At 40.1% G+C, this 16,471-nt stretch overlaps 2 protein-coding genes across 5 annotated transcripts in view; one reads left to right on the plus strand and one right to left on the minus strand.

Annotated features, from left to right (window-relative positions):
* The window catches only part of eef2kmt (eukaryotic elongation factor 2 lysine methyltransferase), a 34,956-nt gene that overhangs the window by 16,334 nt on the left and 2,151 nt on the right, over positions 1-16,471 (plus strand). Inside the window, exon 9 of one of the 2 annotated variants that reach the window (XM_069906301.1) lies at positions 8,953-9,065. The exons of the other annotated variant lie outside the window; for it this stretch is intronic. Coding sequence (XP_069762402.1) covers positions 8,953-8,995 — 43 coding nt within the window. The 3' untranslated portion in view covers positions 8,996-9,065. Of the gene's footprint in view, positions 1-8,952; positions 9,066-16,471 lie in introns of those variants that run through there. 2 annotated transcript variants of the gene reach the window in all.
* The window catches only part of alg1 (ALG1 chitobiosyldiphosphodolichol beta-mannosyltransferase), a 29,550-nt gene that overhangs the window by 3,403 nt on the left and 9,676 nt on the right, over positions 1-16,471 (minus strand). For 2 of the 3 annotated variants that reach the window (XM_069906297.1, XM_069906296.1), the window contains exons 6-12: positions 12,345-12,455; positions 11,974-12,092; positions 9,543-9,581; positions 2,768-2,827; positions 2,467-2,577; positions 1,932-2,046; positions 53-128 (exon numbers count right to left, since the gene is read on the minus strand). In XM_069906297.1, the coding sequence (XP_069762398.1) occupies positions 53-128; positions 1,932-2,046; positions 2,467-2,577; positions 2,768-2,827; positions 9,543-9,581; positions 11,974-12,092; positions 12,345-12,455 (631 nt within the window). The remainder of the gene's footprint in view (positions 1-52; positions 129-1,931; positions 2,047-2,466; positions 2,578-2,767; positions 2,828-9,542; positions 9,582-11,973; positions 12,093-12,344; positions 12,456-16,471) is intronic. The other variant, XM_069906298.1, reaches the window with a different exon arrangement.

Here is a 16,471-nt window from a genome sequence, read left to right on the forward strand (position 1 = left end):
AAATTTTTAAATTGAAAATCCACTATTTTTTCCATTGCAAATATCACATTACCTTTAGTTGCTCAGCCAATTCATGAGAATTTTTAAATATTAGACCATTTTCTTCATGTTTCACAAGTTCTGGTAGACTGTAATACAATGAAAGGAATGTTACAATTTAACTCAATTACCAGAGAAAGGAGATATAGGGAAAAGGGCTTTAAGGAGACTGAGACAAAAGTTGGAAGAAGATGGAAAGGCACAGAAAGTAGTAAGAATGCAGTAATAATGAACAAATATCTGTAACCAAATTTCACAAAATTGTGAGACTAAGCAGCAGAAGTGGTAAATTAATTTATTTTTCTTGATTGATTTTGATTTTTAGTTCTCTCATTATGTTTTGAATGTGCAGAGGACTAATTCCAAAATTTAATGAAAGGTAAAAATATCAAAATCCATTACAAAAAAATGTCCTATTTAAAAACAATCTTGAATGACTTTTCCAGAAGAGAAACTACATTGATGGATGCTTGAGAGGGTCATCAAGTACTGAAGCAGTTTTGTACAAATATACTCATTCCAAAGATGCATTTTGATGCTAGGGGTAGTCCTACTGTTGGGACTGGGACCATAAAGTTCTTTGCTGACATTTCTTTTAAGTATTCTGTGACAGATTATATTGTGTTTGTATTGTATATAGATATGTTTTTGGGAGTTAAATTGGGGCAAGTTTTTTTTTAGTGTAGGTCACACACAAACACTTCAAAACATCTTATTAAAAATATTGGAGCTCTGCTCAAGCCAGCTCCTGGGGGCCTTTGCAAAAAATTTGGGGAGTGTCCAAGAGACCTCACTAATGGATTGCTGTTTTGAAAAGCAACAGATGAAAGAGATCGGAGGAGTAATTCGGAGCTGCAGGCTGTCTGGGACCCTCTAAGAGGGTCATGTGGTTTTTGCAAGCAGAGAGTTGAACAGTTTTTTCTCAGAGAGAGAGAGAGAGAGAGAGAGAGAGATCAGTTCTGCAGTTTTACTGTCAGCAGTAGCAGCTGGGACTGGAACAGGACAAGCTAGAAAAAAAAACCCATTTGGAAGACAGGTTGTGAGTACTTAGTTCAGCCTGGTCAAACCCCTTGTGGTTCATGCAAGAGGAGAGGCTGGCTGACTAATGTTTCACTTGAAATAAGAGAAACTAAAAGGAACTCTGTGGTGACCTGAAAGAAAGAGGATATCATCTGGAAAACCCCTGATGGGGCAAGTTTATTCAGCAAGATGCTGACGTGACTGATTAAAAGGAATCAGTTTGTGTCCTGGAACAACAAATCTCTCTGAAAACCGACAAGAACTTTCCTGAGCAGTGACCATTTACCTTTCAAGCACCAAAGCCTGGTGAACTTTATAAATGCTAAATTCTGTGCACAGTATTAGAATTGCCTGCAACCAGTGAACTTGGAGGAATGAGAAGTGAGATTGGACTATGAATCAAAAAACTTTTCTGAACTTGCATACACATTACATGTATGTGCGCTTAGAATGAGAAGGGGGCGAAGTTAGGTTCACACTATTAACAACTAATCTGTTTTCATGTTTAAAGATAATTAAAAGCAATGTTTGTTGAAGTAACCATTTGTCTTGGTTACTGGGTTTTGGGGTCCTCTGGGCTTGTAACATTTTATATTGTGCAGGCATGCAACAGGTATGGATGAACTGCCATTTTACATGCCATAAATCCACATTTCTTTTCAACAGTATGATCTGTTTTAGTATCCTGCCAGTAATAAATTAATGCTATCTCACAATACTCAAACATATTGACTCATTTGATTAATTTCACTTTCAAAAAAGTAAATTGTCCAGGATTTATTAAAAATTAAATCGCACTGGAAACCCATCAATACACAAGTCAGGTTGAGGTGACAAAAGAATCAGAAGGTATTATTTTACCTTATACGTACCACTGGAAATAAAGAGCGCACACAGGCAAATGACAACCAAACATGTCTACTACCTTCATTGGCAAATCTAGCCCACTGGTTGATTTATGAAGACAAACTCCCAAATCACCAGATCCTGTAAAATAATTACAATAAAAATGTTATGGAGAAAAAATGCATTTAAAATAGTTAAATATTGCATCATGGAACTCTACTTCAGTATAAAATATTCCAGCATGAAAATATTTTCCCTAACTAGTTCAGGAATGTAAAACACTGAATGAATACAATGAATCAAACAATAGGATTCTGTGACTTAAACAAGTTATTAATATATTTATGGAGACAAAGTTTCCATCTTCAAACACCAATATTTCCACTAAATATTGAAATTCTATTTTTGTTCAGATTTATAGCTCCCTTAAATATGACAAGATACTGATAAAATATAACATGTTGGAAGATCCATCATGCTATCTGTCCCCAATCATGTTTCATAGCAAAATTAAACAATTATTAAAATTCTTCTTAATATGTGTATTAAAAGCAATTTTACCCAGCAACACAGGATAATCCTCTGCTTCTAGCCATGGAGTGCAAATATGAACATATTTAAAATTGATTTTCTCAATTTGATGGTTATAAAATTTCTTTAGTGGACCTTTTCCTGAAAAACAAAATAAATTTAAATGAGTCTGATGGAGGTAGGAAAAGTTAAGTGGCTGGGCAGTGGAGAAGGAAAGAGGAAGAGAGAAGGGAAAGGAAAGAAAGAAAGAAGATGGGAATTAGGGGCAGGGAAGAAAATACAAGGTTTCTGGGAGGAATGATAAAAAAGGGATGTGGTTTAAAAGAAATACCTGTAATAACACAAACAAGAGATGGCAATTTTATACCACTGGTTATAAACCCTTCATATTCTGTGAAAAGAAAATGGAGAAAAAAATGTTTAAATTAGAAAACTGCAAAAATGAATAATTCTTTCATCATCTTAAAAGTGAAATAAATTTAATTTTACACTTGTAGAGATTCTTTTTTTAACTTCAAGTACTTTTGTTACCAAAGACTCCAATTCCACCACAAAGCAACCTATTGTTTCTTTATGACTCCTCTAATTAATTTGCCCAATGTAGCATGTTGTGAGTGAGTGCAGCAAAGAGACTGAGACAACAGACTATGAGCTTGGGTATACAACTGACTTTATTGGAATCTCGTGCTGCAGTCTTTAAACCTTGTCTCGTTCAGCCCCCGATGTCCTGACGATGCATGTGTGTACGGGGCCTTCTGGCATGAATCGGAAGAGATGGTCCCGCGACGTCATCCTTCCCATGGCTGCCCCACTGACCGCGCATGACAAGTGGGACTAGTTCGCCGCTACAAGATTGCGCCGGAAGGAGTCATGTGATGGAGTAGTGGCCAGTAGGAGAATACCAGCCCTCTCCAGAAAAGAAAAAAAATGAAGAAAAAGCAAAGCCCCAGACACACAAATCACAAATAAAAAATAAAGGTATGGAGAAAAGGGCACCTAAGAAAGAAAAACCAAAAACAATGGGAAAAAAAGAAGGAAAGACGCCAGAAGAGAAAGGTGAAGGCCTTACCTGCACGAAAAAGCAGGGACCTGCCGTGGAAAGAGGAGCCCGCTTCCCGAGGTTAGTGGAGACCCCGCAGGGTCGCGACCCACCGACCGCGGGACTGCAAAAATGGCTCACTGAGCCAAACAGAGGTGCGCAATTGCGCATGACAAGGAGAACACCGACGGGAGTGGGGACCAGCTGTGGAGTGAAACTCCACAGCACGAACAGCTGAGAGATGCCCGATAGCAGGGCTCCCAGCTGGAAGATAAAGAAAGCAATGGGAAAGGGAGGGGAGAGAAAGAAAAAAGGAAGCAAGACACACAACAGATAACCAGCTCAAAAGAAGAGGACCAACATCAAGAAACCATGGAAAAAAAAACCCAACAAACAGACAACCTGCTCAACAAGAAAGTCAGAAGAGACACAGATACAAGAAGGAGAAATAGAAGACACAAACCCAAGAGCAGACACAGAAGAAGAAGACCAAGCTCTGCACAGAGGAATAGGAGGTAAAATGAATGGAGAGTACATAGATAAAAAATTTTTTCAAGTACAAATGAAAGCATTAAAAGAATGGTTGACACTAGAATTTAGTGAAAAGAAAAATGAAAAGTACAGAAGAAAAAGTGAGTAGAATAGAGCTGGTCATAACAGATGTAGGGAAAGGATTAGAAAATGGAAGAACGTGTAATGGCAGTAGAAATGGAAATGAACGACTTAAAAAGAAAATTGGAAGAAAGTGACAAAAACGTTAAAGAAACACAGGAGTTGTTACCTCAGAAGATGGATATAATGGAAAACTATAGTAGGCGAAACAATATAAAGATAGTGGGCCTTAAGGAAGATGAAGAAGACAAAGATATGAAAGAATTTATAAAAGAATGGATCCAAAAAGTCCTGGGAATGCCAGAAATGCAGGAAGGAATGGAAATAGAAAGGGCACACAGAACATTAGCCCCGAAACCACAGTCACAACAAAAACCAAGAACCGTTTTAGTAAAATTTCTGAGATACACGACAAGGGAAAATATATTGGAGAAGGCAATGAATAAAATTAGAGAAGACAAAAAACCACTGGAATACAAAGGTCAAAATTTTTTTTTCTACCCAGACATAAGTTTTGAGCTCCTAAAGAAGAGGAAGGAGTTTAACGCAGCAAAATCGATCCTATGGAAAAAAGGCTATTTATGTTAAGATATCCAGTGGAGCTTAAAATAGTTATCCCGGGGCAGCAAAACAGACTGATCTCGGATCCGGAGAAAGCACGAGAATTTGCAGAACGCCTGCAAGACAGAGAGATGAAAACATGTAACAAGAACAAAGAACGATGACAAATTACGTATAAAGATGTAAAAATAATGTATAAGTAAGAACTAAAGGAGGGAAGAAAAGGGAAGTAAGGGAGAAGGGGTGAAAAATAAAGAGGGGTTAAAAAAATAAAATAAAAAGAAAGAAGAAAAGAAGGAGAGTTTGTTGTAATGTGAAGATAAAAATCTTTTCTGGAGGGGGTTGGGTGGGAGAGAATAATAGTCACTGCGAAATCAGTTGACACTTGCGAATGGGTTCGCAGTCCGAATGGAGGGGGGAGTTGTGGTTGCCCGGCAAGGGACAAGGGGCGACTCAAAGAGGGGGGGGGGGACACTTGGGGTTAAGGGAATTTTAGATGTGGGAATGGTTGAGATATTTTATGTTTTTAGAAGTGTTGTCATACAGTGCGTTCAAAAAAAGAAAACTGAGAAATGAAAATGGGGAAAAGGGGAAAGGTGGTGGTGAGGAAGCGGAAATGAGATGTAAATAGAGTATGAGATGGCCCTGTTGAACTATATGACTATAAATATTAACGGAATACATAACCAAATCAAAAGGAAGAGCCTATTAAATTTATTGAAAAAAGAAAAAAATAGACATACCATTCATGCAGGAAACGCATCTAACTCAAGTGAAATTAAGGAGAGACTGGGTAGGGCACGTAACGGCAGCATCATATAACACTGGAAAGATTTACCACTAACACTGATAGGAAGGGTAAATTGCATTAAATGAATATCTTCCCACCAAGGATACAGTACCTATTTCAATCATTACCAATTCCCTTAACAGAGAAATTCTTCAATGAGTTAAAGAAAATAATACGGAAATTCTTATGGAAAGGGGTGAAACCAAGGATAGCGCTAGATAAATTAACAGAATGGTACAAACAAGGTGGTTTGCAGCTACCAAACTTTAAGAATTATTATAGAGTAGCACAATTAAGATATCTATCAGATTTTTATCAAACAAGGGAAAAACCAAATTGGACCAGGAGAGAGTTATATAAAATAGGAGAGAAGGTACCAGAACATATACTTTATAAGTGGGATGAAAAACTGGTGCAACATAGAAGTTCACCAGTACTGCACCATCTGCTCAACATTTGGAAGAAGATTCACATAGAAAGTAAAAAAAAAACAAATTACCAACTACCAAAATTATTATTGACACAAAATCAACTAATCCCTTTCACAATAGATAACCTTTCTTTTAGAGAATGGGAGAGAAAAGGGATTAAAAGAATAGAAAATTGTTTTTTGGGAAATAATTTATTATCATTTCAACAAATGAAGTACAAATATGGAATAATTCACGGTACAATGTTTGCATACCACCAACTGAAAACCTACTTATAGGACAAATTTGGAAGCAGACTGAGATTACCAGAAGGAAGGAGCTTTGAATATGTGATTACAGACACAATGATAATTAAATGATTTATAACAAACATTTACATCAAGCTGGAAGAGAAAGAAAATGATGAAATAAGGTATAAACCCAAACAAAAGTGGGAACAAGATTTAAACATAAAGATAAAAAATGAAATATGGGAAAAGCTATGGTCTGGAACTATAAGAAATACAATAAACACGAGGTTATGCATGATACAATATAATTGGTTACACAGGCTATATATCACGCCCCAAAAGTTAAATAAATGGGACCCAACAGTATCAGATAGATGTTTTCGCTGTAAGAAGGAAACGGGAACAACAGTACATGCAATTTGGGCATATGAGAAAGTGCAAAAGTTTTGGGAAGATCTAAATCAGGAATTAAATAAAATCACAAAAGCAACATACCAAAAAAATCCAGAGATCTTTCTTCTAAGTAATATAAGTAGTAAAGAATTAGGCCTCAAACTCGATGAAGCGCAAAAAAGATTTATTACGATAGCCTTAGCTGTAGCAAAAAAATGTATAATGTCAACTTGGAAATTGGAAGAGAGTCTGAGAATACAGCAATGGTACATGGAAATGAATAAATGTATTCCATTGGAAAAAATAACATATAATTTGAAAAATAAAGTCACATTATTTGAACAAATTTGGGAACCGTACATGGAACACAACAGAGAGGGCCTGCCTTCGGACCTCCACCCCCTAAAATGATAGAATGAGAAGAAGACGAAATGAACTGACCCAGTGTGTAACAGTAGATGACACATTTTTCTTGTTTATTTTCATTATGTGATGACATTGTTTAATGGGTTTATTGTATATGTTGAACGTTTAATGGGTTTGGAAGGGGGTGAGAAGGAAGGAGAGAAGGGAGGGGGGAAAAGGGGAGAAAATTACACTGTATATTCAAGAGGGAAATGTTTGTGTGTATTTTGATTAATATGGTTCATAGTGTGAAAAATTAAAAAAATTTAAAAAAAGATTGTGCGCCGCCACACCATCATCTTCAATTTGTATTCACTGGTTATTGATGCCATTGAAAGCACATCTTCAGCTTGTTAGCTATCAAATCAGTTTGCAAATATGAACACCTGAATCAAGTCTTATTCATTTTTGGCCTGTGGAGAACAAGTTTTGCCAATATCAGTATAAAATTCATTTTCTAATCCTCACGTAGTTTTCTGCACCCTCTTCATATTTTATTGACTATAATATTTATCTAAGACCCAACCAACATTTTAGAAGCCCCATTTTTCCCTATATAGGCATTTACTGCTTCAGCAGACATTAGCTCATTATTCACATGTATATGAAGCACCTGCCTAAAATTCTTGTTTATTCATGTGGACGTATGATGCCACATATCAACTAACAAATGATATAGCTCAAGGTTCATTTATCTTGCATCATCCCCACGTCCAATAGAATTCCTACTCTTTAATGTAGCTGGTAAGGTACTTTCAGCTGCAGCACTTGCAGTCACCAATATCAAAGTACTCGAGTTGGCAGAGTCCTCAAGCATCGAGTCCACGCTGCTGAAGATCCAGCTGCGCTGGGTGGGTCACGTCTCCAGAATGGAGGACCATCGCCTTCCCAAGATCATGTTATATGGCGAGCTCTCCACTGGCCACCGTGACAGAGGTGCACCAAAGAAGAGGTACAAGGACTGCCTAAAGAAATCTCTTGGTGCCTGCCACATTGACCACCGCCAGTGGGCTGATATCGCCTCAAACCGTGCATCTTGGCGCCTCACAGTTTGGCGGGCAGCAACCTCCTTTGAAGAAGACCGCAGAGCCCACCTCACTGACAAAAGACAAAGGAGGAAAAACCCAACACCCAACCCACCAATTTCCCCTTGCAACCGCTGCAACTGTGCCTGCCTGTCCCGCATCGGACTTGTCAGTCACCAACGAGCCTGCAGCAGACGTGGACGTACCCCCCCATAAATCTTCATCCGCGAAGCCAAGCCAAAGAAGAAAGAAAAACTTGCAGTCAAGCCAATTAGAGACTTGTTATTAGACCATACTGATCTCCATCTTGTTTGATATAATAACTTCATGTCTTTTCCTCCCCATTGAATTTGGTTTACCAGATCATTATTTTTCCCATCACCTAGAATCAATATCCTTGCAATGGTAGGAAGATCTGGTTAAAATTAAATATTAACCTTTATGCACACAACCTGGACATGTACCACAATCATCTCCTTTGTATTGTCCATACTGAGATTCCAGTTGTTCTCAAACCATCTTAGGAGTCTTTCAACCTCTTTGCAATATGACTCATTGTTCCTTTTGAGGCAAATTTGATGATTTTGTTGCAACTGAATCTGGCAGAGCAGTAATATGTACAGTTCATTTCTATTATGTATAATTAACAAAGCCAAGTTATACACACAGAAGGCTATGTAAACAGTCATCTTACATAAGCACCATTGAATTTTGATAATTTAAGATTTCACAGTACAGGTAGTCCTTGACTTATGACCTACGCGAGTTATGTCCACTGGCACATACAACCAAATTAAAAATAAACTTTATTAAAACTACTGTACACGTACATATTTTATATTAAAAGTACTGCGTACAGTGGTCCCCGCTTCCATACGGCAGCCTGAGGTCCCGAGTTAGGACCAATTTGAATAATGACCAATCCGTTGGTCCCAATTATGGTTGTAAGTTGGGGACTACCTGTATAGCCAGGTAGCTAATATTGAGCAAGTTCAAAAGATGTAAATGATATCTTCCCGATGGGTTCCAGCAGAAAAGCAGGATGCTTAACAGTTCAAACCGGAGCAGCATAACTGGAGTCATTCGCAAGTCTTGGTTGTGGAAAACAGAGACATGAAAATGGCGCCCTGGTGTCAACACTTCCCATCTCTCCAAGGTAACTGTCCTCCTCCAGTCTGGTCTCCCTCATGTCCTTCATCTTTGTCAGTTGGGCTGTGGCTGTTAAGACTTGAAGCTCTTGAATACCCTGCCTTATTCTCTCTGCTTCCCTCTTTGCTTCTTCCTCTATGCTCTTCATAAAATCTCTCACTTTGACTCAACTTTGGTTATCATTCTACGTGACACTCTAACTCCAAGGACTGCTGCAATTTAAAACAACAGATTATCACCATATCTTCAAGGGAAAGATACTGATTGGACTTTAAATTCTGATTCTGTTGGCCTGTTTTTGTCCCATGAGAAAATGGAAAAGTTGGGCATACAGTAGAAACAAAGTAAAAAGCGATTAAACTGTTACGTTGCTGCAGATATCCACTTCATACTTTCATGTTTTGGAATGCTTTAAAATAATGATACTAATGTCATATATTTAAATGGAAACAAAAATTTGAAGAAACCTACCTTCTAAAGCTTTGAGCAGAATAGAGAAATCTTCATCCTCTGAAAATAAAAGAAAATCCATCATGGTGAAGCCAAAGAACTTTTTATTCTTAGGCTACATAAGAATATATTTTGTTAAAATGCTTAAACCTTAATGATGCAAACAGATCTGACAATTTTGACATTAGGTTTTGACATTAGCACCAAAAAACGCAGCCGATGTGACTTACAGGACAAATTCACTTGTTTGGAAATAAACTTTGTTTCCTCAACATTTCAGGCTGGTATATGTGAGAGACATGAGCCACATGGCCACAAAAATGATCCAAGATGTACAATACACTATCACCAATATGGAATTATAGTAAAATCCCTGGTATTTGGCACTTATGCCTATGTATTGGTAGATGCTGGATAAGTTAATTTTCTGGTTGCTTGAGATTGCATGTTGCGTGATTGGCGAGGTATGCCAATTTAAAATCTGTATTTTTTAACTTATTTATTTTCTGCATTTTATTTTGCCAGTTGCTCGAGGCTACCAGTTGCTTGAATTCTGGATAACGGGTTTTTACTGTAATATGTTTGGATATTGCAAAGAGAAAATTCCTAGAGTTCTCATTGTTTTTAAAATTAAAATTGAAAATAGAACATTATAGCAGAGAAAAAGGCCCTTTGGTCCTTCTAGTCTGTGCTGAACTATCTTTCTGTCTAGTCCCACTGACCTGCAGACTGTCCATAGCCCTCCATACCTCTCCCATCCTTGGATGTGTCCAGATTCTTCTTAAATGTTAAAATTGATCCCGCATTCAACAACTTCAGCTGGCAGCTCATTCCGCTCTCCCACCACTCTCTATGTGAAGAAGTTCCCCTAATATTTTCCCTAAATTTTTTCCCTTTCATCCTTAACCCATGTCCTCTGGTTTGTATCTCATACGTAGGAAAAAACCTACCTATATTTACTGTTTATCCACCTCATAATTTTAAACACCTCTATCAAATCTTCCATCAACAACTCCACTATTTTGATTTATGAAGGCCAATATCCCCAAAAGCATGTTTGACAACTCTTTCATGTATCTTTATTCTCAGATCCCTCTGTTCTACCACACTCCTCAGTGCCCTACCATTTACTGTGTATGTCCTTTCTTGGGTTGTCCCACCAAAATGCCAGACCTCACATTCGCCTGCATCCTATCTGCCATTTTTCAGTCCATTTTTCCAGCTGGTCCAGATCCCTCTGCAAGGTTTGATAGCCTTCCTCACTGTCACAATTCCTCAAATCTTTGTGTCATCTACAAACTTGCTGATCCAGTTTACTCTTTTACAATGTACAAATATTTCAAATTATCCCTGACGTTTCCCCTAAACTTTCCTCCCCTCACCTTATACAGATATCCTCTGGTATCTGCTACTGTCACTCTGAGAAAATGGTGCTAGCTAATAATCTTGTAGATCTCTATTAAGTCACTTCTCACCCTTTTTCGCTCTGGAGATAGAAGTCTTTGCTCCGTTAACCTTGCCTCATAAAACACGTTCTCCAATCCTGGCAAATCTTGTCTGCACCCTCTCAAAGCTTCCATATCCTTCTTGTAATGAGGCAAACCAGAAGTTAACACAATATTCCAAGTGTGGTCCAACCAGAGTTTTATAGGGCTCCAGCATTACCTTACAACTCTTTAATTCAAACCCCCAACTAATGAAGACTAGCATGCCATAAGCCTTCTTGACTATCCCATCAATTTCCACATCAACCTTGAGAGATCTATGGATTTGGATCAAAGTCCCTTTGTTCTTCTACACTGTTAAGAATCCTGGCATTAACCATGTACTCTGCCTTCATGTTTGACCTTCCAAAATGCATCACTTCACACATCCAGATTGAACTCCATCTGCTCCTTTTCCACCCAAATTTGCTTCCTGTCCATATCCTGTGTAACCTACAACAACCTTCCACACAATCCACATAATGCAACAGCATAGAAAACTGGAGATTCAGCCCTTCTAGTTTGTGCTGACAAACTAGAAGTCCCATTAACCTGCTCGCATTCCATAACCCTCCAGATCTCTCCTAGCCATGTATCTATCCAATCTATTCTTAAAGCTCAAGGTCGAGCCCGCATTTACCACATCAGACGACAGCCCATTCCACACTCCCACCACTCTCCAAGTGAAGAACATTCCCCTTGTTCCCCCTAAACCTTCCCCCTTTCAGCTTAAAACTATGATCTCTCATATTTATCTCCCCCAATCGGTGGAAAAAGCCTACTTGCATCCACTCTGTCTATAACTCTCATAATCCTGTAAACCTCTCCCCTCATTCTTCACTCCAAAGAATAAAATCCTAATCTGTTTAATCTTTCTCTGTAACTCAACTCACGAAGACCCGGCAACATTCTAGTAAATCTTCTCTGCACTCTTTCAAACCTGTGATTTGTTTTTAAATCAACCTTACCTGTCCAGCTAGTACTGCTAAGCAGCAACGCAGGTCTTCCATGGACATATGTGACATCTCCAGTAATGCTTAGCTCAGTAAAGGCTGTCTGCTCCAAGTTAGAAGGCACAGATTCTGTCCTAATTTCACACCAAAAAACGCACAATTTATCTGCAGTGTCAAACTAAAGATTTATATGAAATTGTAAAATTGTGGGTCATGCATTGTTAGCTAGATGCACTTTGCTCATCAATTTATTGTAAATTGGCAGCACAAACTGATTCATTGGTTTTGAAAATGAAAATTATAATACAAAAATATCAAATGCTCTTCAGCTTTGCAATCAATTTAATAAACAAAATGTGTTATTTGGTGTATCATATAAAACATACCTTGCTCTAAATGGGGCAAAATCATCGGCAAGCTTCTTAAACAACACATGTTGCAATTCTAAAGGGCTTTCTCTGAAAATGGGAGATGGGGAATCATATAGTGTGATGGCCCTGTTAAAAAGATGTATAAGTATTAAGCAGAAAAATATGACATAAATTGTTTTTAATGAATGATTATAAAAGGATACCCTTTTTCAAACACCCTTTTTCAGCAGAGGGACAGCCTTAAGACCACCTGGATGCATCCCCGATCCAAACACTGGCACCTCCTGGACTACATCCTGGTGCGAGAAAGTGACAAACAAGATGTGCTCCACACCAGGGTCATGCCTAGCGCGGAATGCCACACTGACCACCGGCTGGTTCGCTGCAAGCTCAACCTTCACTTCAAGCCAAAGCCCAGGAACAATAAAGCCCCCAGAAAGAGGTTCAATGTTGGAAAACTACAGTCAGACGAAGCGAGAGGAAACTTCCAGGCAAACCTCAAAGCAAAGCTCGACGTTGCAACCCGCCTCACGGACCCGTCCCCTGAAACCCTCTGGGATCAGTTGAAGACTACCATACTGCAATCCACTGAAGAGGTACTGGGCTTCTCCTCCAGGAAAAACAAGGACTGGTTTGACGAAAACAGCCAGGAAATCCAGGAGCTGCTGGCAAAGAAGTGAGCTGCCCACCAGGCTCACCTTACAAAGCCGTCCTGTCCAGAGAAGAAACAAGCCTTCCGTCGCGCATGCAGCCATCTTCAGCGCAAACTCCGGGAGATCCAAAATGAGTGGTGGACTAGCCTCGCCAAACGAACACAGCTCAGCGCGGACATTGGCGACTTCAGGGGTTTCTACGAGGCTCTAAAGGCTGTGTACGGCCCCTCACCCCAAGTCCAAAGCCCGCTGCGCAGCTCAGACGGCAAAGTCCTCCTCAGCGACAAGATCTCCATCCTCAACCGATGGTCAGAACACTTCCAATCTCTTTTCAGTACCAACCGCTCAGTCCAAGATTCCGCCCTGCTCCAGCTCCCTCAACAGCCCCTAAGGCTAGAGCTGGATGAGGTTCCCACCCTGGATGAGACATATAAGGCAATCGATCAACTGAAAAGTGGCAAAGCAGCAGGTATGGATGGAATCCCCCCAGAAGTCTGGAAGGCTGGCGGCAAAACTCTGCATGCCAAACTGCATGAGTTTTTCAAGCTTTGTTGGGACCAAGGTAAACTGCCTCAGGATCTTCGTGATGCCACCATCATCACCCTGTACAAAAACAAAGGCGAGAAATCAGACTGCTCAAACTACAGGGGAATCACGTTGCTCTCCATTGCAGGCAAAATCTTCGCTAGGATTCTACTAAATAGAATAATACCTAGTGTCGCCGAGAATACTCTCCCAGAATCACAGTGCGGCTTTCGCGCAAACAGAGGAACCACTGACATGGTCTTTGCCCTCAGACAGCTCCAAGAAAAGTGCAGAGAACAAAACAAAGGACTCTACATCACCTTTGTTGACCTCACCAAAGCCTTCGACACCGTGAGCAGGAAAGGGCTTTGGCAAATACTAGAGCGCATCGGATGTCCCCCAAAGTTCCTCAACATGATTATCCAACTGCACGAAAACCAACAAGGTCGGGTCAGATACAGCAATGAGCTCTCTGAACCCTTCTCCATTAACAATGGCGTGAAGCAAGGCTGTGTTCTCGCACCAACCCTCTTTTCAATCTTCTTCAGCATGATGCTGAACCAAGCCATGAAAGACCCCAACAATGAAGACGCTGTTTACATCCGGTACCGCACGGATGGCAGTCTCTTCAATCTGAGGCGCCTGCAAGCTCACACCAAGACACAAGAGAAACTTGTCCGTGAACTACTCTTTGCAGATGATGCCGCTTAAGTTGCCCATTCAGAGCCAGCTCTTCAGCGCTTGACGTCCTGCTTTGCGGAAACTGCCAAAATGTTTGGCCTGGAAGTCAGCCTGAAGAAAACTGAGGTCCTCCATCAGCCAGCTCCCCACCATGACTACCAGCCCCCCCACATCTCCATCGGGCACACAAAACTCAAAACGGTCAACCAGTTTACCTATCTCGGCTGCACCATTTCATCAGATGCAAGGATCGACAATGAGATAGACAACAGACTCGCCAAGGCAAATAGCGCCTTTGGAAGACTACACAAAAGAGTCTGGAAAAACAACCAACTGAAAAACCTCACAAAGATAAGCGTATACAGAGCCGTTGTCATACCCACACTCCTGTTCGGCTCCGAATCATGGGTCCTCTACCGGCACCACCTACGGCTCCTAGAACGCTTCCACCAGCGTTGTCTCCGCTCCATCCTCAACATCCATTGGAGCGCTCACACCCCTAACGTCGAGGTACTCGAGATGGCAGAGGTCGACAGCATCGAGTCCACGCTGCTGAAGATCCAGCTGCGCTGGATGGGTCACGTCTCCAGAATGGAGGACCATCGCCTTCCCAAGATCGTATTATATGGCGAGCTCTCCACTGGCCACCGTGACAGAGGTGCACCAAAGAAAAGGTACAAGGACTGCCTAAAGAAATCTCTTGGTGCCTGCCACATTGACCACCGCCAGTGGGCTGATAACGCCTCAAACCGTGCATCTTGGCGCCTCACAGTTTGGCGGGCAGCAGCCTCCTTTGAAGAAGACCGCAGAGCCCACCTCACTGACAAAAGGCAAAGGAGGAAAAACCCAACACCCAACCCCAACCAACCAATTTTCCCTTGCAACCGCTGCAATCGTGTCTGCCTGTCCCGCATCGGACTGGTCAGCCACAAACGAGCCTGCAGCTGACGTGGACTTTTTACCCCCTCCATAAATCTTCGTCCGCGAAGCCAAGCCAAAGACAGACATAAAAGGATACAAGTCCAGAACAGTTTATAAAAAAATTTGGAAAGATATCTTTCAAACATTATCGGAGATGCTCAAGTTCAAATTGAAACCTTGCCCTTTAATTGCTCTATTCAGATCAATTCAAGATGATGATGCAAAACTGACTCCAACTGAAAACCAAATTTTATTATTTACTTCATCGATGTCCAGATATGAAATTTTGATTAAATGGAAAGACAATACTCCACCTACACATACAGAATGGTTAAGCAATATTATGTTTTGTTTAAGTTTAGAACAAAATAAATATGCCATTAAAGAGTCAAATATTAACTTCCAAGAGATGTGAGGTCCATTTAGAGACTATTATCATAATGTAAAGAATTAGGGTTGACCTGAAGTTTTGGTGTTGTGCTGTCCATCTCCAGGTTATTGTCACTTGATTCCTATGTGTTAACTTTAAGTTTGCTTAGTGGTAGGGGTTCTGAATTATAATTTTTTTTTCTTGAATTTTACAATACAATAGAAAACTGTTCTGTTCAATTGTGCACAATGTAAACATCAATAAACATATTTTAAAAATATAAAAGCATACAATAAAAAAATCTGAACTAAGTTTAAAAAAAAAATCATACATGAAATCTGGGTGGCTCTGGAAAGACCAGTGTTCACTACCCATCCATTATGCCTCAAGAGGTGGTGGTGAGCATCTTTCTTGAATTGATGCAATCACTTTGATGAAGGTTCTTCTCCCAAAGTGAATTTCAGCAGGGAGTTCCAAAAATTAGACCCGACAATGAAGATCTTTCTTGAATTGATGCAATCACTTTGATGAAGGTTCTTCTCCCAAAGTGAATTTCAGCAGGGAGTTCCAAAAATTAGACCCGACAATGAAGACCAGCAATATACTTCCAAGTCACAATGTTATGTGAAAAGGAGAATTTGTTAATGATGTATTCCTGTGTACCTGCTACCCTGCCCTTCTTGGTAATACAGGTTATGACAAGTTAAGGAAGGAGTGAATTACTGATCTGGAGCAGGTCAGTATTGAGGATGTGTTTGATAGCACGGGACATACAAAGGTTCATAAATCCCCAGGACTGATTTAAATGTGATGGTGTAGCAGTAACTGGAGAGCATCTGTAGAAGGGAAACACTGCAACCACTGCCCAGGAGGTGGAAGAAATGAATGTTTAGGGAGAGCCTACTAAGCAGGTTTTGAAGTACTGAATGATGTTGAATGTCTTGAGAGGTGCCAGAGCTGCATCATTTAGGCAAATGGAGTAATCCAATCTG

Source organism: Narcine bancroftii, chromosome 12 (genome assembly GCF_036971445.1).
Source record: "Narcine bancroftii isolate sNarBan1 chromosome 12, sNarBan1.hap1, whole genome shotgun sequence".
NCBI lineage: Eukaryota > Metazoa > Chordata > Chondrichthyes > Torpediniformes > Narcinidae > Narcine > Narcine bancroftii.